Here is a 24,689-nt window from a genome sequence, read left to right as displayed (position 1 = left end):
GTCTGTTATTGTGGATTATAACGTGTGTCTCTCTCTTTCACGCCAGCCTGGTGCTGAAGTTCCTAAAGGAACATGTGAGAATTGTATCTGCAGCTCGACCATGGATCCTAGCACCAAGCTCAACAACATTGTGTGCACAAATATCTCCTGCGACACTACATGTTCACAGGTAGGCATGTCTCTCTTAACAAACATGATACATGGATTTACGTATTTATAAGAAACTTGCAGTAGCCTACTCTGAAGGCTTATGAAGTAGGTTACCAATGATTTACTAATATACTCTCCATGCTCGTATTAGGGCTTCCAGTATCAGGCCATACCTGGTCAGTGTTGTGGGAAATGTGTACAGACAAGCTGTGTGGTTAATATGCCAGATAAGACCAAACACACTATTCAGGTGAGTACCACAAGAGTGTATGAGGATGCATAATCTGTCTGCATGATCTGAAACTCCATCATAATTCTTCATCTTCTCCTTGTGCGAAAGGTGAACGAAACATGGTCACCACCTGGTGACAAATGTGTGATGTACACGTGTGACAAAAGTGATGACCAATATATACCAGTAGAGGTGAAGACTGTGTGCCCTGATTTCAGCCCAGAGATCTGTGTCCCAGTGAGTTTCTGTCCTATCTCACCTCCGTCTTGGGGACAATCAACACTGAAGTTACACTGTTTCCCATTCTCACTCAGAATGTTACTATAATTTGTAGCACTCTTGGGTCATAGAGATAAGATGTTTCAGTAACATTTAGAATGGAAGGGAGCTCACATAATGTATACAATCTAACGCTTATAAATCATCTCTCCTATTTTTCACTGCAGGGCACAGAAAAGACAGATGCAAATGGATGCTGCAAGACTTGTAAGTAACACGTCCAGCCAAATCATTCCTAATAACCACCTATCTACTGGTTAATAATAGCATGCTATGTCACCAAAATAAGACCAACAGGAAACATTGTGTGCCTACATACTGGCCAAAAATGTATATATTGGATGTTTCTGCTTCATCTACTGTCATACTGTTTCAAACAATAACTCTTGATGCATCTTTCCTGACCAGGCACAGAACGCAGCAATGTCTGTGAGATGAAGTACACCACCACTAGCATTGTCATCAGTGGCTGTGTGACCGCTGAGCCTGTGGAGATCAATTCCTGCTCAGGAAACTGTGGAACCTCTTCCATGTAAGTACTACGGATATTGAACGCAGCACTAGTCAATGTCATGCAGGCCCCAGTCAGTCATCACCTATTCACTGTCTAGTTTGCCCTTTATGAACTAGAAGCCAATTTGAATTACTTATTGTTCCTGTGCTCATCTTGTCAAGACAACCCAGGGAATTCAAGCCCTCTTTTCAACTTGTCTTGTGTTTCTGTGTAGCCTGGTTCCTCTCTAGGTTTCTTCCTAGGTTTTGGCCTTTCTAGGGAGTTTTTCCTAGCCACCGTGCTTCTACACCTGCATTGCTTGCTGTTTGGGGTTTTAGGCTGGGTTTCTGTACAGCACTTTGAGATATCAGCTGATGTACGAAGGGCTATATAAATACATTTGATTTGATTTGATTTGTGAATGTGCAGGTACTCAGCAGAGGCGAACACCATGATGCACTACTGCTCCTGCTGCCAAGAGGCGACCACTAGCCAGAAAGAGGTGGAGCTGCTCTGCCCTGATGGGTCAAAGGTCAAGCACTCCTACATCCACGTTGAGTCGTGCGGATGTCATGTCACAGACTGTGATGCAAAAACGACCGCCGCCCCAGGGACGACGAGAAAGCGCAGAAGGAGGCGCTAAACGTCTAGGGAGACAACATGCACACTGATATAGGAATTATCCTCATGACATTGAATGTTTTACTCCAAATTTGTTTTCTTGTAACGTTTTACTTAAATCTGTCATGTCAGTGTATTTCTACAATCGGCAGCACTTAGTATTATGTTCTTATACCTTCATTGTAGAATGAATGTATTTTCTATGATAAATGTTGAGGGTAATCTCTTTTCTCATTTGTAGTGATTAATAAACAACAGCAACATCATGTGCTTCTGCATGTTGCTTTGCTCTTTCAGCAATTCTCACAATTGTTCAAGCTATTCACAGTGACCACTATAACAGTAACATTATGCTACTTAGAAGTATGTACAGGTAACTGGCAAAATAACAGTAACAACATAAAGTGTCCTAATAAGGCACTGGGCCAACAGGAGCTGCCAGAAGAGCTTCAATGCACCTTGGCATAGATTCTCAGTGTCTGAAACTCTACTGGAGGGATGCGACACCATTCTTCCAAGAGAAATTTCATAATGTGGTGTTTTGTTGATGGTGGTGGAAAACGCTGTCTCAGGCGCTGATTCAGAATCTCCCATAAGTGTTCAATTTGGTTGAGATCTAGTGACTGAGACGGCCATGGCATATGGTTTAAATAGTTTTTATGCTCATCAAACCATTCAGAGACCACTCGTGCCCTGTGGATGGCGGCATTGTCATCCACTCCCATCAGGATAGAAATTATTCATCAGAAATTGAAGGTGACCACTCAGAATGGTTGTGTATGTACAGTACTGGTGTTTATCTTGCCCTCTAGGGCAGTGGTATTCAAAGTCAGGGTTGCGACAGAACTGCAGTGGGGTCGCCAAAATGTCAACAACAAAAAAATAGGGTACCAACGATATACAAATGTTTTCGAGAAACGTACCAATAGGATACCAACGATATACAAACGTTTTCGAGAAAGATAATTTGAAAGATAACATTTTAAGTAAATTGTTTTTTTCCTTAATTTTGATAAGAGATGAAAATGCAATGATTATAAGGTTATTTGTTGATGTAAAAATCTGGCTGAAAAAATTGGGGGTTTGCGCTGAAATAATGTGAATACCACTGCTCAATGGGTTGAGTGGTCATTAACCATGGCAGGAAAATGCACCACACACCATAACAGAGCCACCAGAACCCTCATTTACTCAAGTTTTTCTATTATTTTGGCAATTACTTGTAGCTAGCTACTAGTGACTTTTGAAAATATATTGACGCAACAAAACTTGCCAAGCAGTAAGTCACAAGTTAGTAAAGGTATAATAAAATATGTAGCTAGAATAGGGTAGTGATGTTCTTGTATCATTGACAACATGGTGAGGTTTAAAGGGGCAATCTGCAGTTCAGACTGTCTCTATTGATGTACCATCCATGAGTACAAAATTATAGTTTAAGGGCCAGATTCAATCCAATCACGTTTTGTCCACTATATGCACATTTTAAAGGCAATGTTCCAGTGATCGCAGAGACCACATTAACGGTAAACGCAGCACGTCGGCTCAATCGAAAATTACTTTTATATGTCAATTGCGCTGTAACACAGATCTTCCATAGTCCGGATTGAATGTTGGCCTTAATCATGTTTTGAGTCTATACAGTGTTTGTTAACAATTTCATTGTTTACAAAGATGTAAAACAAGCTTATATTTTGGGTTATGGCAGTTGAACTAAGCTCATGAGTCATTTTTAACTGGTATTCTTCAAAAGTCTATGGTATATTTCAATCATCAAGTCCAAAAATGGCATTGCAAACAAACCAGGATGAGATCTACACTACAAGACCAAACACGTGCAGATAAAACATTTATTTCCATAATGTGTCATGAGTAAAAGAAACAAGAGCAAATGTCAAATTGCAAACATAATTTGATGCCAAAAAAGTGTTGTACATTCAAACCAGATAAACTGCTGTAGCACGTAGCCTTGCCATTCCATTGCAACAGAATCAGAACAACCTTCCTAACTTCTGCTAGAGAGCCTTCGAACATCCTTGTGCACATTGATCTAAAAGGACTGTAAAAGTGAAATAAATGTTATGGTCTCTTTAGCTTAGGAAGGTACATTTACTTATGGACTACCACCAACAAACAAGTATAATGGCTAAACGTTGGAAGTGTTAGGGATTATACAGATGTCTGGATAAACATGACACAATCATGTTCAAAATATGTCTATGAGAATGGGAAATGTGGGAAAACAGAGAAGAAAACCTAATATTTCAAATGAAAGTGCTTGCTGTGTCTTCACGAAAGTGAAAGGTAGAGGAATGTGTTAAATCAAGAGGGGATAGAGCGCTAAATCAAACACAAGTGCCCAGAATTGGGTCTTTTAAATTTAAACAATAAGTATTTTTTTACATACTGTATGACACTCATGGAGATGGCCTAAGCATAAAGAAATTCACTATATATTTTCTTTAATGAATCACACCAAAACAGAGGATCTTTCCTTGGAAAAATATATGCACATCTTTGAAGATTAAGCTTATACAAATAGAAAATGAAAACCCCATGTTAAAATCAGACCTTTTGGGGGGGGCAACATTCAATACCTCATGTCAATGGATCTTTACAAGTCTCCTCCTTATGTGTGGGCCTATATATGGTAGTGGTAGGACATTACATTTAATCTGTAAGATAGTCATACCAACAATTTTCTGAATATCATGGTATTGGGCTGTGCACACAATTTTGTTTATTAAACCAGCAGGGATTTTCACAGCCTATAACTGTTTGAAATAAAACCTGTGAAGGGAAAGGATGATATCAATATTGTTTATTTCTTCACCTCATTCAATAATTTTGTATTACCATGTCATTATTTGATATTGGATTACCATGATATATTCTTCAACCATAGTTACCCACTCTTACTAAACAACTGACCAGTGATATTGAAACATTCGGAGGCATTTTTGGTTGGAGAAGTACAAAATCATATGGCATTATCCAGAGTAGAGTGGAATGGTGGCAAATGAACCTCAACATTTGAGAGGTTGATAGGCATTGGCTGTGTGGCTATGTGGGAATTTTCACTTGTCCTAAGTCATTGCAGTTTGTTATATTGTGATAAGTCCTTTTTCTGCTCTGAACCGCTGCATACCTAAATCTCGTCTTCATAATTTATCCTATTTGGAATATATATATATATATATATATATATAACTATATTTATACAGATTGATTGATATATATCAATCAATCTCAATCAAATACAGATCGGCTCAGGACAGTACTGGTCAATACACATATACAGAGAAGACAGGTTAGGGAGCTCTCAACAATGTCTCACAACAACTACTTTCATAAAGATCTAAAGCTTCTGCAGGATCAATTCCTTTCTTTATTCCACATACAGTAGCACTGCATCAACATCAATTGTACATAACCCATTCTGAGTGAAGTGGAATGTAACATTGAGAAGCCAACCAGCCATCACAGCACTTATCAATAGGTAAACCAATTTGTCCCAATCTCAGATGTGGACTGGGAACAAAGCTATACATTGATTCATAATACAGATGGTAATGTATACAGATGTATAAATGTGTGACACCTCAGATATGGACATCTGCTTATGGTTAAAAAAAAAAATCAGCTGGATTTTATTTAGTGTGAGTGACAGTTGAGAGCTCGCAGGCCTGAGTGCATATTTACAGACTGTGCAGGGTGCTGTTGCTGTGAATGGGCAATGTTCTGGCAGCCACAGTGGATTTATTTGTGGCTCCACTGTTACAGCTCTTCTGTCATTTGGAGCAGAGAGTTGATGGCGGCATCCTTGTTACCTTGCTGGGCCTCAATTACAGTGCGGATCACTTCCTTGTCCAGATTGGGGAACATGTCCTGCAGTGCCTTAAGATCCTCCTCGCTACAGGGAGCCTCTTGTGGGGCGACTGTGGGTGCTGCAGGCATACCCATGGGCACCATTCCCTGGTTGTATACAGTGGGCACTCCTGAGAAGAGCAAACCAGAGAGAAATGGGTAAGCAACAATCTCCTATTATTAATGTAGAATTTAAACAGGTCAACAGTTCTTAAGGGCAACACACACTAATAAACATCTCCTGTGCACAGTAAGTAGATAACTTGCTGGGTGCCGATGAGCAGTGGCGATTCAACATGTACAATAGTCAGAAAAATGAACAGAAAATGACAATGTTCTGTGGTCAGTCAGAGGCGTGGTCTGTTTCATCCTTTAGTTTCACTTACATAAGGCAAGCTATGACCACTTCCATTTGGAAAGTAGACTAGCAATCAAAATAGAACTGGGCCTTAGATGGCTGCAGTGTCTCTGTCCAAGATTGCCAACTGTTGAAGATTGACATGAGCCCATTTTAATTGGTTTATAATTGTATAATTAGCCTAGCAGTAGTAATTATTATGTTATGGGTTAGATGGAAAGATCTATGTGCATTGTATATGGGAAGAGGGAAAGGGGGCCTGTCTCTGAGGGCAAGAATTATTCCATAAGGGTGGAATAGAGCTGATGGAGTTCGAGCTGATAGATCATAATTAATGTTCTATAACACTGTCTTGTATCTTTACTGTTTTATATACTCTGAATATGAATATACAGTTTTTATATATTCTTGGAGATCAAAAGTAGTGTTAGATTTAGGCTCTTTGTGTATGAGGAGTGTAATTATCTAGTGGATTGCAGTAGCCTGTAGTCGTGTTATGACCAGGTGTGTGTGCTTTTGCAGCTGCAACACCCAGTGAGGTGAATTAATCTAGCTTGAGTTTTCTTGGAGTCTGTTTGGATTATTGTATCAAAAATTCAACCTAACACTACATCACAGTATGATTCTACTCACCTGCAATGGGTACGTATCCTACCCCCTGCTGATAGACTGTGGGCATGAGGACAACGGGTGGAGACATATGCATACCTGCTGGCATGTTCTGAAAGCATGAGAGCCAAGAGGAATATCAATCAATCACTTTCAAACTGTCCTACAATGACAATGTGAGCATGTGTGTTTTATGAACTCACAGCATAAGACATGACCAGGTTGATCATGCCCTCCTTGTCGTCGCCTTGTCTGCCACTGAGGCTGTACCACTCATCAACCACACTGCCTTCTCTCAGGCCTTCCGGGATGGTGACATGTGTCCATGCAATTCTGTCATCCATGGAGAATGCCCTCTGGAAAAGTGACCAGCACAAACACCTCAAATCAGTAACTTGTCCCTAAAATCAAGGATGATCATCAAGAAGAAACACTCAAAGTAGATTGCTATCAATAACTCCAGACAGGACTAGTTGTCGAGCCAATAAGTTACAATCTTCCTCACCCACCACCCCCTAATTCCTTCTTTCTCACCTCATCAAAGATCTCCAGGTAGAAGGAGTCTACTCCAGGTGGGACAGTGCACTGGATAACTTTGTTCCATCGTGGATTCTTGGCACCATTATGGGCTGTGGGTGTTTCATAAACAGCATACCCTAGTCGGACCCTGCAGTAAGGGTCCATGCGTGTCATACCATAGTTTTTAGCTAGCTTGGCCTGGAGAAAAGAGGGACATAACAGTGATTCACAGGAAAACATTCCCACTGCATTAATAACCTTGTGTTCCACAAAAAGTCTTGACTATAGGGAAAAACCAAGCAGATGCACAGTTAAAAATGCCTTACCTGCACAACAGTGATGCTAAGCCGTCCTACAGTGCCCAGGGATCCCCCATACTGCAACTGCTGCGCTGCTTGGGCATCCAACTGAACTTGTTGCTGCTGCTGGGTGGGAGTAATACGCAGGAAGTCTTGAGGCAACTCCCCAATGTATACCTAAAAAGACAAAACGAGCGGTGGAATTGTAAGAGTGAGGACAGGTAAACCACACTAGAGGAAGAAATGGGTCACAATATGCAGCGATTTCACGGACACACCATTGATATGGTGTTAATGGACGCTAGACCTAGACAGGTTAATGGACGCTATGTGAGAATTCTACAAAGAACAGGAGTAAACAAATCTACTTTCACTAAATGTCAATAATGTGCTCGTCAAAATACATGAATCATTTGAAAACATTAATGTGGCAGTTGTTAACAATGTCTAAAAATCCCAATACTGTATGTTATGATATTTATGAGCCGAAATCTAAAGCAAGTGCCATGCTAAGAATTCTGTGGGGCAGCCCTTTTTGTGAAACCCGCAAAATCAGCTTGTTCATATTTGCTCTTGGCGTAAGTATTCAACCTACCAGAGTAAGATCAGTGTGACATTCTATTGCTAAGAATTATTGGAAAGTCCAGAGGGTGTTTCATGAGTATTGGACATCCTTGGACTGAAATATAAGGTAAAACTATATTATTTTGGGTCTATCATTACATGTTTTCCTCAGATACACCAAAAAAACATAACAGGTTACAAAGTAGAGCGTCATAGCCAGTGTTGGCAACTATTTTTCAGTGAGATTAACTATCGGCTCCTTGATTTGTCGCTAGTTGACGTTTTGCCTTGTGGCACAGCTGCGGTCCCTGACGAAGCATTTTCGCCCCCTCCCCTTATGCCTCTGATGTGACTTCTGTTGCAGACAGCTTCTCCCACTCTTGTTTTCGGTAGAATTGATTGGGAAAAGATGCTAAATGCCATCAAAACTATAGAGAACCGGGCGGCAGGTAGCATAGTGGTTAGAGTGTTGAATTTGCAACCGAAATCGAATCCCCGAGCTGACAAGGTAAAAATCTGTCATTCTACCCCTGAACAAGGGAGTTAACCCACTGTTCCTAGGCCATCATTGAAAATAACAATTTGTTCTTAACTGACTTGCCTAGATAAATAAAAGGTTAAATAAATAAAAATAAAAAACAGTGTCAAAACTCTGCAAAAAGTAGCCTGAAAAGTAGCTGAATTTGTCGCTAGAACATTTTACCAATAAGTCACTGGATGGGTCTGAAAACTTGCTAAATATAGCGACAAAGTCACCAAATTGTCAACATTGTATCATAGCTACAATTGAATGTATGGATTGTCAGGGATTGCTCCAAATTCTTGTTCCCCCACCCTCATTTCCATGATGAGTGCTAGCTTGCTAGATGTGTGGGAGTCCTTGACACTGTTCCCTGAGGCAACTGGGGCAAGAGGCAGCATTATGCTACTAGCAATTTTTGTGATTAATGGTTTTATTCTTTCAAGTAAAACTACAAGAATTCAGTGGCGACAGGCCTACAACCGATAACAACATAGCTAAGTGAATTGAAAATGTGTCCCATCTATCTTTCTGTGCAGCTGGCTAGCAGGCAGCTCACTGTCTCGTCTGAGTCTAGGCTAATCATTGGTAGGAAATTGTGCAGTTTATCCTCCCTTCGCCAGAGAAAATGATCTAAAACCAAAAAATAACATTACAATGTAACCCAACTCAGGCATAGGCCTACCTTAGAAGTAAGCTATGTTATTAGACTAATATATTTCTGTGTAACAGTTCAGACTTAGCCTAACACAGGCACACACTTCTCACTATGTGTGTGTTGGTAGGGGGCTGTGTGAAGATTCTGAGAAATGTGTGTGGGGATGCTGTGTGTGGGGGATATGCAGAGTGTGTATGCAGGTGGCACAGGGTTGGGCCTAATATTTGGCACTCTAGGCCTCTTCAGTTGGACAACTAAATCCAACATAACTGTGATATAAACCGCCTAACAGTTGCTAATTGGTAAATACTAAATAGTAAGCCTGCTTTTTGTATTAATCCAAATTACATGTACTCTTGACACCCTTGGTGTGTGTGTGTGTGTGTGTGTGTACACACACGCATGGGCTCCACCTTACACAGAACCCAAACCAGCTGCGTGCGTGCGCCATCGTGCACAATAATGCATACATTTATTTGGTCCCCCCACACCAAACGTAATCACGACGCGCAGGTTAAAATATCAAAACAAACTCTGAACCAATTACATTAATTAGAGGACAGGTCGAAAAGCATTAAACATTTATGGCAATTTAGCTAGCACTTGCTAGCTAATTTGTCCTATTTAGCTAGCTTGCTGTTGCTAGCTAATTTGTCCTGGGATATAAACATTGAGTTGTTAATTTACCTGAAATGCACAAGGTCCTCTACTCTGACAATTAATCCACACATAAAACGGTCAACCGAATCGTTTCTAGTCCTCTCCTCCTTCCAGGCCTTTTTTTCTATGAACTTTATATTGCGATTGGCAACCTTCATAAATTAGGTGCTTTACCGCCACCAACCTCGTTCGTCTTTCAGTCACCCACGTGGGTATAACCAATGAGGAGATGGCATGTGGGTACCTGCTTCTATAAACCAATGAGAAGATGGCAGAGGCAGGACTTGCAGCGCGATCTGCGTCACAAATAGAAAGGACTTCTATTTTAGCCCTTGGCAAAGCAGACGCTCGTTGACGCACGCAAGCAGTGTGGGTGCAATAATTGAATAATATGGATTTCTACATTTATTTTGCAATGCTCGCGCACGCGATGCGAGTGGTGTTGTCAGGGTATTACTCCTCAGTGTAAACTCCCAGTTCTGCATAAAACATCAATATATGTTAACAATGACCACCTTAGTTTAAATGAATGGTCTTAACTTGTTGTATTTTGTGTTTTCAGTCAAATAGCATATTAAGTATCACATTTGTATAAATCGTACAAAAAGTTGTTCTAATTTCATAAATTGTTACAAACTCTATTTTGCATTAAACATTAAGATTTGTTAATATGACAATCCCTACTTTAAATGATTGGGATTTATTTACTGTAATTGTGTTTTCCTACAGACTAATTTGTGTATTAAGTGCCACATTTGCATAATATGGCTTTTTAATTTCATACATTACATTTTATTTGAAAATATCATAACAATATGACCACCCTATCTTCAGTTATTGGACAAAAAGTGTCAGGTGATTTGGTCAGGGTTTAATCAGTCTGGGAAACCAGTCCAACATCATCAGATCTTGCTCGTCTCTGCCTCTCCATCACTGCCCTATAGAGGTAGTTCAGTAAAATGTTGCTTAATACCTCCTGCCTAGGCTTCAGCTCAAATGGCTAACAGAGGACACTGGTTTAGCTGTGTCCTGATAAACTCAAGCAAGTTTAAATCTGGGCGAGTAACGTTAGCTAAACTGGCCATATAGACGCAAGCTACAGCCATTTGCCTCACATGCTGACCACTCCGCTCGCGTCGCATGCATTGCAAAATAAAATGTCCAAATACATGTTATTCAATCATTGCACACACACTGTTAGTGAGCGTCTGCGTAGCCAGACGCTAAATAGAACTTGGTTCTATTTGTGACGTATAATGCGCTGCAAGTCCCGCCTCTCCCATCTCCTCATTGGTTTTTAGGAGCATATACCACGTGCCATCTCTTAATTGGATTTTAGGAGCATATACCCACGTGGGTGATTGAAAGATGAACTGAGGTCCACACTTAAGTCAGTAGTGGCAATGCACCTTAGTTGGTTGCCAACTGCCATATGAACTCAGGAGAAGCAGCTTGAAGGAGGAGAGATTACTAGAAAAACTTGTACCCTTTTATCTGTGGATTAGAGGAACTTGTGCATTTCAGGTAAAATAACAACCCAATGTTTATATCCCAGGTCAAATTAGCTAGCAATAGCAAGTATGCTAGCTAAATTGCCATAAATGTTTAATGCTTTTCGACCTGTCCCCAAATTAATATAGTTGGTTCAGAGTTGGTTTGATATTTCAATCTGCGTGTCCTGATCGTGTCTGGGGAGGGGGGACAAAATCAACTCCTGTGAATACAGTAGTTAGCTAGACGGAAGATGGCAGAAACTGAGGTTTTGTTTGAAACTGCTAGTGAGTCGAGTGAAACTAATAGTACAGAAAGTGAGAATGAGTGGGTTACAGTGGCGAAGAAAAAGAGAAACAAGAGAAGTAAAGCTATGTTGGAAAATAGGAAACCACTAGACTCATTTTTGGTCCGAATCAGGGTTTTGGATCCGTTTTAGATCATTGCTACTTGGGAAATCCATTTAACATCTCCAGGAAAATATGGAATGTGTTGGAAGAAATGATGGAGTCGGTGAGTCACAATAAGTGGTCTTGTTTAGATTTGTTTGTGTCTGCGGAGCAGAAGAAGCGTGTGTTAAGAGTCAAAAAGATATCGGAGTGGAATGTATCCTGCATGGATTTCCATAGCAGGACGCCTATCAAGGGGGTTATTTCTGGTGTGGCGCAAGAAATAAGGGCAGAGGATATAACAAGACTTTGATGGAGTGGTTGGTGCACATCAATTGCCCTGTTATGGTGGACGGAGAAAAGAAGTTAACTTCATCAATGCTACTCTTCTTTGATAAAGAGTCTCTCCCTAGATACCCTGTAAGAGCTTTTGTGCACAAGCCCCTTCAGTGTCATAAATGTAAAAGATTTGGTCTTGTGTCAAGTGTGTGCAGAAGGGAAGAATATCGTATGCCAGTTGAAGGGAAATTCTGCAACTGTGGAGGTGAACATGCGCCTGAATTCTTGGAGTGCCCTGTTAGGGTGAAGGAGAATGAGGTGGAAAGGAGAATGAGGTGGAAAGGGTAGAGTGTCCAGCGTGTCTCCTATCTGGAGGTGGTGAGAAAATTGGAAGGAACAAGTGGAGGGGGGGAAGAAGCAATGGTAGAGCCACCACGACCAGTGAAGGTTTCTCATCAACCGAGGGATATTGAAATGCTACATGTTAAAAAGGTGGACTTTGTATTATTTATTGCAATGGTCATAAACTGTACAGCACAAGCGGAGAAGACGTCTAAAAAAAAGTTGAATCATTGTGAATGCTGCTGAACGTTTGTCTTCGTGATTTCACAACCATGCAATAAATACTGTCAGTGTATGTAGCACCATCACAGGGATGTATTTTTGAGTGGACTGTGATTGGAGAAGTATGATGTTTTTTTTTAGTTGACGTGTTTTATTTTGTATGTCGTTTTCTCCCTTTCCCGGAATGTTTTCTTGTTATTTTCTTATTCAATACCCAGTCCAGCTGGTGGCGGTAATGGACCATTAACATTGGAGACCAATCGCCGTTAAACCCCATCGAAGAAGTAGTTAGCTAGATAACTGGCTAGATGACTTTAGATTTAACCAGTAAGTAGCTCATTTTCATAGCTAGTTAGCCGAATGCTAACTACGCCTTTGTGGTTATTGCTCCTGGCAAGCTCTAGCTAAGGAGCGCAAGCTAGCTATATGGCTATATCCAGAGAGACTTGGCAAACTTTAGGCTTCTAAATTAGCTGGCTGTCGTAAAAACGACCCAGCAAGCTAGCCTGAAGTTAGTAAACTACTGTAGCTAGCTAACGTTTGTTAAATTTACTAACGTTACGGTGTTGTTTGCATTAAAACGTTGCAGCTAGCTACAGCTAATCTGGCCAATTTGGGTTAAAATGAAAACGAGTGATTATTGAAGCTAACGTTAGCTAAAATGGTGTTTATCCGTTCGTTAGCTAATTTAACATTAGCTAGCTTGTTATCTAACATTAATCGTTATATTTACCTGTCCTCGTTGGGTGCTAATGGTAGTACTCATTCCGTTTTGAAGTGTGTCAGTTTCACAAATAACGAAAGCCTACTGCAACCGTATACAGTTAGAAAGAAGAGGGGAAATATTACTCGCAAAAAAGTAAACAACTCAAGCTCGCCAGTTATCCAATCGTGTCAGGCCAAGAATCCTTATCCGGGCAGGTTTGATAATCAGCTGACTTGACCTCTTTCCGCTTCTGATGGGTGCGTTGCAGGACATCGGTAAGCGTGAGGTCGCAATTTCAAGTCTGATTTGGGCGAGAGAAACATAGTGCCTCGCAATCGTCCATAATAGTCAATAGCTTTTCTCCTTAATTTTCACAAAATAACAGGACAGACAGAATTTGCTTTAACCTGTCTTATTTCTTTACCAACATGTACATAGAGGAAAAGCAGATGACGACAGGAAGGCATAGGCTATGCACTCATGGTCTCGAGTTCATCCATCAAATCTATTATGTTCCTCCTATTAGATTGAAGCGAGTTGTGAGTATAAACTCGTATTCACACTGCAGGGCTTAATGCTCAAATCAGTTTAGATTTTCAAATCCATTTAGGAATACTGACTGTCCAAACAGCAAGTTATAGTGACCAAATCGGATTTCAGACAGCAGTCATTAGTTGACGTGGCCAAGCTAGTTGTCATAGTAACGATTGGTGTGCGCACTGGCAGTGGTGTAGGCTGATTGGTGGTGGTGCTCTTACATCTTCCTATCAATCAGAAGTTATGTAGCAAGCTAAGGTGACAACAGTGCATGCCATATACGTTTCACAGTTGCTTCGAATGGTCAAAATCATAGTGTAAGAACACTTTTAAAGCTTCGAAGGATAAGATGATCCAACATTCAAAACAAACCATTTTTGGCCACAGTAGTCAACTAGCTAGCTAGCCGTTTAGCTTTCTAGCACGATCACTAATTTGTTTATAAACAATTAACAAGCTAGTTAGCTACCACATGTTCTTGGTAAACTGTCTACAAAGCAGCTATCAAGCAACAAGATATGTCAAATAACAGTCTAAAAACTAGTTGAGGGAAAATCCATAAGAATTGACCGTTCAGACACAAGGTACATGGACAGATTTGTATCTGACTTCAAACCACCTTCATGTGGTTTGATGTCTGATTCCATGTGCTTTTTGGCTGTTCAGACTCAGTAGCGGTACATGGGTAGAATCTCTGGGGAAGCCATATTACAACCTGTGTTGTGATAACTGTGTTGTTTGTTCTTTAACCTGTTAGTTTATATGCCTTGCCACCATGATATATAGGCCTACAGCCGAAACATTAAGAGGACACAATGGGTGTGTTCGTAAATTCAATCTGGAGTGCCAGAGTGAGCTGTTTGTAAATTCAGAGTGTGGTCAGATTGTCCTTTCCTAAATTCAGACCATTTTTTGACTTCACAATAGCATCCAAGCTAACTGGCTAATGTTGGCTAGCTTGCTAGCTTCTTCCAGACACAAATGAGAGTACACCTCACTCTGACCATTTTACTCCCCCTAGTAGAGCTGGTTAGGCTGTTTTCATGTTATCTAGAGCATTGGTGACTGCAACTGTGCTGCTGGCAACAATTTAATTACACTTTTTTGTCAACGTTTACTGACACTGGCCATATTCAACTGGTGTTGAGCGTTGGTAAATTCATCAGTTATTCTGCGCTCTTGCACACTCAGAGAGAGTGCTCTGAAATCGGAGTAGATAGCCACAGCGAATTTATGAACACACCCAATGGCAGAATAAATTCAACCACACTTTTGTTTCATCACAAAACCGGAGAGCAACTGTCAGATGGAGTCCACAAAGCATTTTGGATGTAACAAACAGCTACATTGCCTTTTATTTGTATTTATTTTATTTAACCTTTTTATTTAACTAGACAAGTCAGCATTGTCAATCAAGTCAATGTTTTCAACATTTTCAGACTACTAAACAACTATTGATTTAGAACACTGGAGAGTAGCTGCAAGTCGCAAAGAAAACATGAGCTTCTGTGCTATTCCAGCATTATTTCAACTTCAACATTTCAATATCATGAAATCACCTACAGTATATTCGTCTAATACAGTGACAACTAAAAGATACGAAAACCAAATTAGTCCAATCAACATAAGCTAAATATAATGTGGCTGTTTCCTGTGTGTGTGTGTGTGCGCGTAAGTAGAAAAATCATGTTGATTCACCCTACCTGTAGAGAAATACCAATGTGATCTTCCTCTGTTTTTCGGGCTTGCTCGCCTAACTTCCTCTCATGGGCAATGATGAGCCAGATAGTTAACATTAACCTACTACATCTAGCTACACTGAACAAAAATGTAAACGCAACATGTAAAGTGTTGGTCCCATGTTTCATGAGCTGAAAGAGCTCTGATATTTTTCATACGCACAAAAAGCTTATTTCTCTCAAATGTTGTGCACAAATGTGTTTACATCCCTGTTAGTGAGCATTTCTCCTTAGCCAAGATTATCCATCCATCTGACAGGTGTGGCATAGCAATAATCTGATTAAACATTGTGATCATTACACAGGTGCACCTTGTGCTAGAGACAATAAAAGGCCACTCCAAAATGTGTAGTTTTGTCACACAACACAATGCCATAGGTGTCTCAAGTTTTTAGGGAGCATGTAATTGGCATGCTGACTGCAGGAATGTCCACCAGAGATGTTGCCAGATAATTGTAAATATTAATTTCTCAACCATAAGCCATAATGTTGTTTTAGAGAATTTTGTAGTACGTCCAATCAGCCTCATAACCGCAGAACACATGTAATCACGCCAGCCCAGGACCTCCACATCTGGCTTCTTCACCTGCGGGATTGTCTGAGACCAGCTGTGGGATTGCACAAACAAAGAATTTCTGCACAAACTGTCAGAAACCTTCTCAGGCAAGCTCATCTGCGTGCTCGTCATCCTCACCAGGGTCTTGACCTGACTGCAGTTCGTAGTCGTAACCGACTTCAGTGGGAAACTGCTCACCTTCGATGACCACTGACACGCTGGAGAAGTGTGCTCTTCACAGATGAATCCCGGTTTCAACTGTACCGGGCAGATAACGTTGTGTGGGCGAGCAGTTTGTTGATGTCAACATTGTGAACAGAGTTCCCCAAGGTGGAGGTAAGGTTATGGTATGGGCAGGCATAGGCTACGGACATCGAACACAATTGCATTTTATCAATGGCAATTTGAATGCACAGATATACCGTGACGAGATCCTGAGGCCATTCATCCCTGCCATCACTTCATGTTTCAGCATGATAATGCATGTCGCAAGGATCTCTACACAATTCCAGGAAGCTGAAAATGTCCCTGTTCTTCCATGGCCTGCATACCCACCAGACATGTCACCCATTGAGCATGTTTGGGATGCTCTGGGTCAACGTGTACAACAGCATGTTCCAGTTCCCGACAATATCCAGCAACTTTGCACAGCCATCAAAGAGGAGTGGGACAACATTTTCCAGGCCACAATTAACAAACAGCCTGATCAACTCTAAGCGAAGGAGATGTGTTGCGCTGCATGACCAAATGGTGGTCACACCAGATACTGACTGGTTTTCTGTTCCACGCCCCTACCTTTTTTAGGTATCTGCGACTAACAGATGCATATCTGTACTCCCAGTCGTGAAATCCATAGATTATGGCCTAATTAATTTAAATTTCCTAATGAACTGTAAAATCTTTTAAATTGTTGCAGGTTGCATTTATATTTTTGTTCAGTGTACATATTGGATTTTCAACCTCTCAGGCCAGAGGCACAATATATGAATTTATGGTTGGATCAGAATCCAGTACGGCGAATGAAGTAAAACCACAAGTCCAAATCCCTATCTCATTCCTTCGCTAATTTAGCAAAAGGGCCAATGTTAGCTAGCTAGCTAGCCATCGGAGGACAACAACACAGCAAGATGAAACAATTAATATTTTTTTCTGTCAAATGATGTTTGGCTTGATGTGAAGTGATTGGTGTGAAGCCAAATCCAAATTGGCTTCCTTTGCATTCACTGCTATGGCGGCAACAATATCATACTCTTTTTGACCAGACAACATCAGAAAGATGGATTAGACATACAGAGACAGAGGGGCGCTGTTTCCCGCATTCGGATGCTTTCTCAGGTGAGATACAGTCAGCCTCTTGCGAATTGAAGGAAAAGTACGAAATACAGAAATGAAACAAAGTGCCTATGCAAAGCTTCACTCTGTCACTCAGAAACTTATTCCAGTGTCTGCCTGCAAAGTGAAAATCTTTGCTTGTGGATGATTAGGCTACCTGCCCCTTTCCCCTTTCAAAGCATAGGCTACTGTACTGAAGTTACAAGATTGATTCAGAAGATAGGGAGAGAGATTTGTACTTACAGTGGTTCCTCCTTTAAAAGTTGGGAGCTTACACCGCATGACTTAGAGGTACCCAGTGTCACGGCTTCATTGCTCCAGATCACCACAAGGGGGAGTTAGAGCACTCATTATGCATTTGCGTCCCAAGGTTTTTATATGACCAATCATATCGAGTGGTTCCAATGACGAATTTGACGCAAGCCACCCGTCCCTGGTGGCTAAACATTACGGGGGAAGCAGATGTAAGTAGTTATAACGTCTTAACGAGTCAAGCTAAAAAGTACAATTGAGATGAATATGTTAGTTAATGTAGAGACAAACGATTGTGCGTATTTTTTTGTCATAGTTAATTTACGAAAAGCACAACTATGAAATAACACATAAAATCAGTTAAGAACTCATTCTTATTTACAAGGACAGCCTGCTCCGTCCTCCCTGTTGGGGGATTGAACCCCGGTCTCCCATCTGCAGGACACAGGGATTCTTTAGCTAAATAGCCCACTACTGTACTGCCGACCGTCACATTGTACAGCGCTATATTTTCCGTTCCATCCTAACAGAAACCCAGAGGGTTTTTCGTTTTTCATGGAATAAAAACACCATAAATCAATCAAATTAATTAAGCAAGTACCAGTCAAAAGTTTGGACACACCTACTCATTCCAGGATGTTTCTATATTTTTACTATTTTCTACATTGTAGAATAATTATGAAGACACCACAACTATGAAATAACACATATGGAATCAGTTAAGAACTCATTCTTATTTACAAGGACAGCCTACTCATTCCTCCCCGTTGGGAGACCGGGGTTCAATCCCCCGTGTGTCTGCAATATGGAAGACTATCAAATGCTTCTCAAAGATGCTCTCTGGTGTTCAAACTAGCAATAACTTGCAGTAACAGAAAAAATGGCTGAGAATTAAAGCCACAGAATTTTGAGGCAGCACGCAAGGTGTGCCGCAGTATGACGCAACTTTTGAAGGAGGAACCACTGTAGAAGAATGGATTAACTTTTTCAGTACTAGTGAAGGATACTCTAGGCCTCGTTATCACATTTCAAGTTGGATTATTTTTAAAATTTAACTAGACAAGTCAGTTAAGAACATTCACAACAACAAAAAATGTGGTTCTGTTCAGAACAAAAGGATTGGAAAATAATTTGTTCCAACCCCTGGTTGTCAACTAACCTGAATTCAATGTGAAATCAACAAACAATATCACCATGTTAGACAAAAAGACAAAAAGATGACTTTTTGCAATGACTTTTTCCAATGAGTTTCTCACATTGATTCACCGTTATGACATTTAAGTTTTTGGTTGAAATGACGTGGAAACAATTTTGATTCAAACAATTTGTGTTTTTGTGTGTGTGTGATGTCGGTAGCCTGTAGTTAGTGAGTTTATCTTTCCAGCAGGGCTGTCAAGTGTCAGTTGTGCAGAGGTGAGGACGGAGTCAGGCTCAGGACACAGAACTGAGTAAAATAATGTACTTTACTTTACTTTAACAAACCCTAACACAAAAGACTAACACAAAACCAGGAACAATCACGCACAAAACATAATGAGAACCAGAGGGTTAAATAGGGAAATAATAATAACGTAATGGGAACCAGGTGTGTACAATCAAGGCATAACAAATGGAAAAAGAAACGTGGATCGGTGGCAGCTAGAAAGCCGCTGACGACGACCGCCGAACGCCGCCCGAACAAGGAGAGGCACCAACTTTAGAGGAAGTCGTGACAAGGGCTCAGCAAAGAGTTGCCCTGGATTTTTCCCTTTAGTAACCGATAGAGAAGGAACAATCCACCTGTTTCTTTTGAGTAATTTGATAGTCCTGGAACTGATTTGGGAGTGATCATCATCATTCAGCTATATAAGTTGATACATTGACTGAGCTTATAAAATGGAGTTGAATATTTTTCCCTAAGTAAACCCCAAATCATAATGTTATGACACCCAGTGGAGCCTGAGCCCCCTGCTCTTCTCAGTGTGTGATTGGGTGTGGGCCTGAGGAGTGTGACTCTCTGGGTGCTCTTTAACAGCTTCCCCATGGCCCTTAAGCTTTTCAATTAGGGGCGGTGTAGGGTTTAGTGGGCCACGACGCTGGTTCTAGCCTGCCCAAGAGCACTCATGGGGAGATACGAAGCCCCCCCACCTCTACTCTCTCTACCATTTACTCAATTAGGACAGATTGCATGGCAGCTTTGACTAACATCTCCAGACATTTCAGAGAGGGCTGACGATTCTGAGAAATCCTTATTGTTCCACCAATGGGAATTACCATGCAGGGATATTATATATAGTGCATCACAGAGAAATGCAGAGACAAAGAAAGCGTAAGAAGAAAGATAATCCTTTTCATAACACAGCAGGAGGACATGTCTAAGGCGGAGTGGGTGAAGAAATTATTTTCAATGTTATTCAAAGATGTGTTGAGAAAGAGAAACTGTCATAACTAAAGAGTACGTTGGACCTGTATCTAACACAGCACAATGAGCCATAGAAACAACTGTGCTTTGAATATATGTTGTGCTTAAACTATATAATAGGAACATATAATTCATACACATGTTGTGTATGTTGCACTATTTCACCAGAAGAGGGCACATATTTTATCAACTCATTGGCATATCATCAAGTGTGTGTGTGTGAGGGAGAGGAGAGGAGAGGAGGTAACATGGACGAAGACACAGCAGGGAGTGTGGGTCCCTGAGGATTCTGGGCTAGGGAAAGCCTGCATGACCTCTGACCCTGCAGAGGACTTGACCTATCAGAACCCTAAGCCCACGATCACTCCTACACAAGGTGAGCGGGAAAGGAGGAAGAGGGGGAAAGAACAAAAAGTCAAACAAAGAAGGGCGAGTATGAGTCCCTGCAGAGCCAACACATACTCGGAGAAAGTCAGGAAGAAAGAGAGGTAGAGAAAGGGAGAAGGAACTCTGTCAACCCTGTCAAATATTTAATCTCAGTTTACAGTGCATCTATTACACTCAGCCTACAATGTATTGCTTGACCCCAAACAAGACCTTTTCCAAAAATAAATGCTTTCATAAGATCTTTTCAGGTCTTGGAGAAAGTAAAGTTTTGTAATTCTCCATGTTGGCTCTTGGAAATGGTCTGTGAGATGTACTGGGTGGTTAAAAATCCTGCTCTCTTTACAATTAAAAAATAATAATAATGTTTTGTTATCTTAGTCACAATGTTGCCCAATGGGAAGGCTTTGTGTGGGTCTTGCAGCCGTGGCTAAAGAAGCAGTTTGGCATTTTTTGGGATGACTCATGTACTGGAGGCAGCCACAGCTCTGTAGGGTAGTCACAACTGGCACAGCCACAAAGTTATAAAATCTGATTTGAAACCTAACCCTTACCGTAACCCTAACCTTAACAGCACTGCTAACGTGCAAGATGGCACCGACAGAGATGGTCGCCTCACTTCAGGTCCTTAGAAAACAATGAAATTATTTGTTTTTATATTTATTATTTCTTACATTGTTAGCCCAGAAAATCTCAAGTGTTATTACATATAGCCGGGAAGAATTATTGGATATAAAAGCGATGTCAACTTACCATCATTACGACCAGGAATACGTCTTTCCCGAAGCGGAACCTTTGTTTGGACCTCCACCCTGGGCATGGGTTCTTATCCCAGAAGCCGACCCAAAACAACGCGGTGGACGCAGGGGAGGCAGACGGTGCGGCCTACTGGTCAGACTCAGAAGGCGAGCACACCATCCACCATTTCCGAGCATATTACTCGCCAATGTTCAATCTCTAGATAACAAGGTGGACGAAATTAGGGCACGAGTTGCCTTCCAGAGAGACATCAGAGATTGTAACATTCTCTGTTCCACGGAAACATTGCAAATTCAGGATATGTTGTGAGAGTCAGTACAAACATCTCTCTGGTAAGAAGAAGGGTATCAGCATAGCACCCAATGTCACAGGAAGGCCAAATCGGTGTATGCCTTTATTATTAACGACTCATGATGTAATCACAACAACATACAGGAACTCAAGTCCTTTTGTTCACCCGACCTAGAATTCCTTACAATCAAATGCCGACCGCATTATCTTCCAGGATAATTCTCTTCGATCATAGTCACAGCCGTGTATATCCCCCTCCCCTCAAGCAGATCCCTCGTCGGCCCTGAAATAACTTCACTGGACTCTATGTAAACTGGAAACCATACACCCTGAGGCTACATTTATTGTAGCTGGGGATTTTAACAAAGCTAACCTAAGAACTATACTTCCTAAATTCTATCAGCATATCGTATGCGTGACAAGAGCTGGTAGCTTTCTGGATCATTGCTACTTGAACTTCCGCAATGCGTACAAAGCCCTCCCCCGCCCTGCCTTCGGAAAATCTGACCATTACTCCATTTTGTTGCTACCAGCCTATAGACAGAATCTAAAACAGTAAACGCCAGGGGCTCAGGTCAATACAACGCTGGTCTGACCAATCGGATTGTACGCTTCAAGATTGCTTTGATCACATGGAATGGGATATGTTCCGGATAGCCTCAGACAATAACATTGATGTATACGCTGACTCTGTGTTGATGGAATTTATATGAATGGCTAGAATATTCCACCCTGAAGCCATATAATCGTATGAAATTGATTAGAATTATGTGTAACCATAATCTGTACAATATGTCTATATTAGGATCTTAACAACAGACTGTCTGTGCAAGATTCGGTGCCGACCTTGGCTGGGGCCACTGAGAGTACTTCCCAGGGTCTCGGTCTCCCTATCTTGAGGGAGGGAGTTTCACGGATTCCCCTAATCTTTGTCGGCTGGGTAGCAGGACATGTTGTGCTAATGTTAGTGTGAATGTGTGTGCGTATGTTTGTGTGAATGTGTGTGCGTGAGAAGTTGTGCTAATGTTAGTGTGAATGTGTGTGCGTGTGTTTGTGTGAATATATGAGAAGCCAGTGTAAAATGAATTGTTTTGTACAACAGACTAGCGCTCTCGGGAATAAATCTTATTGACTATTTCAGCTGGGCCTCTGTCTGTTTCATTTCAATCAGTATCTTACAAATCCTGATTCAGCAGACTGAGTAGTTTAATTGAATTGGTTTATGAACATTGAGAACATAATTCTCGTATCACTCTGTGAGCGAGTTTATTAGCAAGTGCATCGGAGATGTCATACCCTCTGTGGCCATTAAAACCTTCCCTAACCAGAAACGGTGGATTGATGGCAGCATTGCCGCGAAACTGAAGGTGCGAACCACCGCTTTTAACCATGGCAAGGCGACCGAAAACACGACCGAATACAAACAGTGTAGCTATTCCCTCCACATGGCAATCAAACAAGCAAAGTGTCAGTATAGAGACAAAGTAGAGTCGCAATTCACCGGCTCAAACATGAGACGTATGTGGCAGGGTTTACAGACAATCACGGATTACAAAAGGAAAACCAGCCCCGTCGTGGACACCGACGTCTTGCTCCCAGACAAATTAAACAACTTTTTTGCTCGCTTTGAGGACAATACAGTGCCACTGACACGACCTGCTACAAAAGCCTGTGGCATCTCTTTCTCCATGGCCAATGTGAGTAAAACATTTAAATGTGTTAACCCTCGCAAGACTGTCGGGCCAGACAGCATCCCTAGCCGCGTCCTCAGAGCATGCGGACCAGCTGGCTGGTGTGTTTACAGACATATTCACCCAATCCCTATCCCAGCCTGTTGTCCCCACATGCTTCAAGATGGCCACCATTGTTCCTGTTCCCAAGAGAGCTAAGGTAACTGAACTAAATAACTATCACCCCATTGCACTCAATTATGTCACCATGAAGTGCTTTGAGAGACTAGTCAAGGACCATATCACCTCCACCCTACCTGATACCCTAGACCCACTCCAATTTGCTTACCGCCCCAATAGGTCCACTGCTGATGCAATTGCCATCACACTGCACACTGCCCTATCCCATTTGGACAAGAGGAATACCTACAGTATGTAAGAATGCTTTTCATTGACGACAGCTTAGCATTTAACACCATAGTACCCTCCAAACTCGTCATTAAGTTTGAGACCTTGGGTTTCGACCTCGCCCTGTGCAACTAGGTCCTGGACTTTCTGACAGGCTGCCCCCAGGTGGTGAAGGTGGAAAACAACATCTCCACCCCGCTGATCCTCGGCACTGGGGCCCCACAAGGGTGCGTTCTTAGCCCTCTCCTGTACTCCCTGTTCACCCACGACTGCGTGACCATGCACGCTTCCAACTCAATCATCAAGTTTGCAGACGACACTACGGTGGTAGGCCTGATTACCAACAACGATGAGACAGTCTACAGGGAGGAGGTGAGACAATTGGTGGCTGACTAAATACTTTTAAGCCCCACTGTATACTGTATTCTACACCATTTACTGCATCTTGCCTATGCAGCACGCCATCGCTCATCCATATATTTATATATTCTTATTCATCCCTTTACATTTGTGTGTATAATGTAGTTGTTGTGAATTTGTTTGATTACTTGTTAGATTTTACTGCATGGTCGGAACTAGAAGCACAAGCATTTCACTACACTCGCATTAACATCTGCTAACCACGTGTATGTGACCAATACAATTTGATTTAATCTGAACCTTAGGCCTAACCCTAACCTTAAATGAATACCAAAAATCATATTTTATGACTTTTGCAGTTGTCCCATCCAGTGGAAATCATTTGGCTTAGCCTCCAGGACCAGATTCATCCCAATAAACGTTAACCTGCATGGCAGACATACGCCCCCTTTGGAGAGATTGGGTACCCCTAGTAAACTGGAAAAAAAATCTGTCAAAAATTGCTAATATATGCAAATAAAAATTATTATTGGATAGAAAACACTCTAAAGATTCTAAAACCGTTGGAATTATGTCTGTAAGTATAGCAGAACTCACAGGGCAGGCATTCTTCCAAACTAGTTTTTGTGGCCATGAAAGTTGGAGCAACTTTGACGTCATGGCCCCCACCCTTCCCAACCAGTTATCTTCCGCTAGATGTCCTCTTTCATTAGAGCTTTGAATCGTTCAAATCCCACGAGAATTG

General features: G+C 41.4%; 1 protein-coding gene across 1 annotated transcript; it reads right to left on the bottom strand.

Moving 5' to 3' along the window:
- Positions 1 to 5,140: 5,140 nt before the first annotated feature.
- LOC100136122 (Toll-interleukine I receptor interacting protein I) lies at positions 5,141 to 13,427 on the bottom strand. The gene is given in 6 exon segments (NM_001124420.1): positions 5,141 to 5,770; positions 6,631 to 6,718; positions 6,810 to 6,962; positions 7,141 to 7,323; positions 7,452 to 7,601; positions 13,283 to 13,427. Coding segments are annotated over 6 exon segments (828 nt in total). The 5' UTR covers positions 13,316 to 13,427; the 3' UTR covers positions 5,141 to 5,549.
- Between the last annotated feature and the right edge of the window lie 11,262 nt (positions 13,428 to 24,689).

The sequence above is a fragment of the Oncorhynchus mykiss genome, chromosome 26 (genome assembly GCF_013265735.2).
Source record: "Oncorhynchus mykiss isolate Arlee chromosome 26, USDA_OmykA_1.1, whole genome shotgun sequence".
Lineage (NCBI taxonomy): Eukaryota > Metazoa > Chordata > Actinopteri > Salmoniformes > Salmonidae > Oncorhynchus > Oncorhynchus mykiss.
The sequence above is the reverse complement of the archived record's forward strand: the minus strand, read 5'-3'. Positions and strand labels throughout refer to the sequence as shown.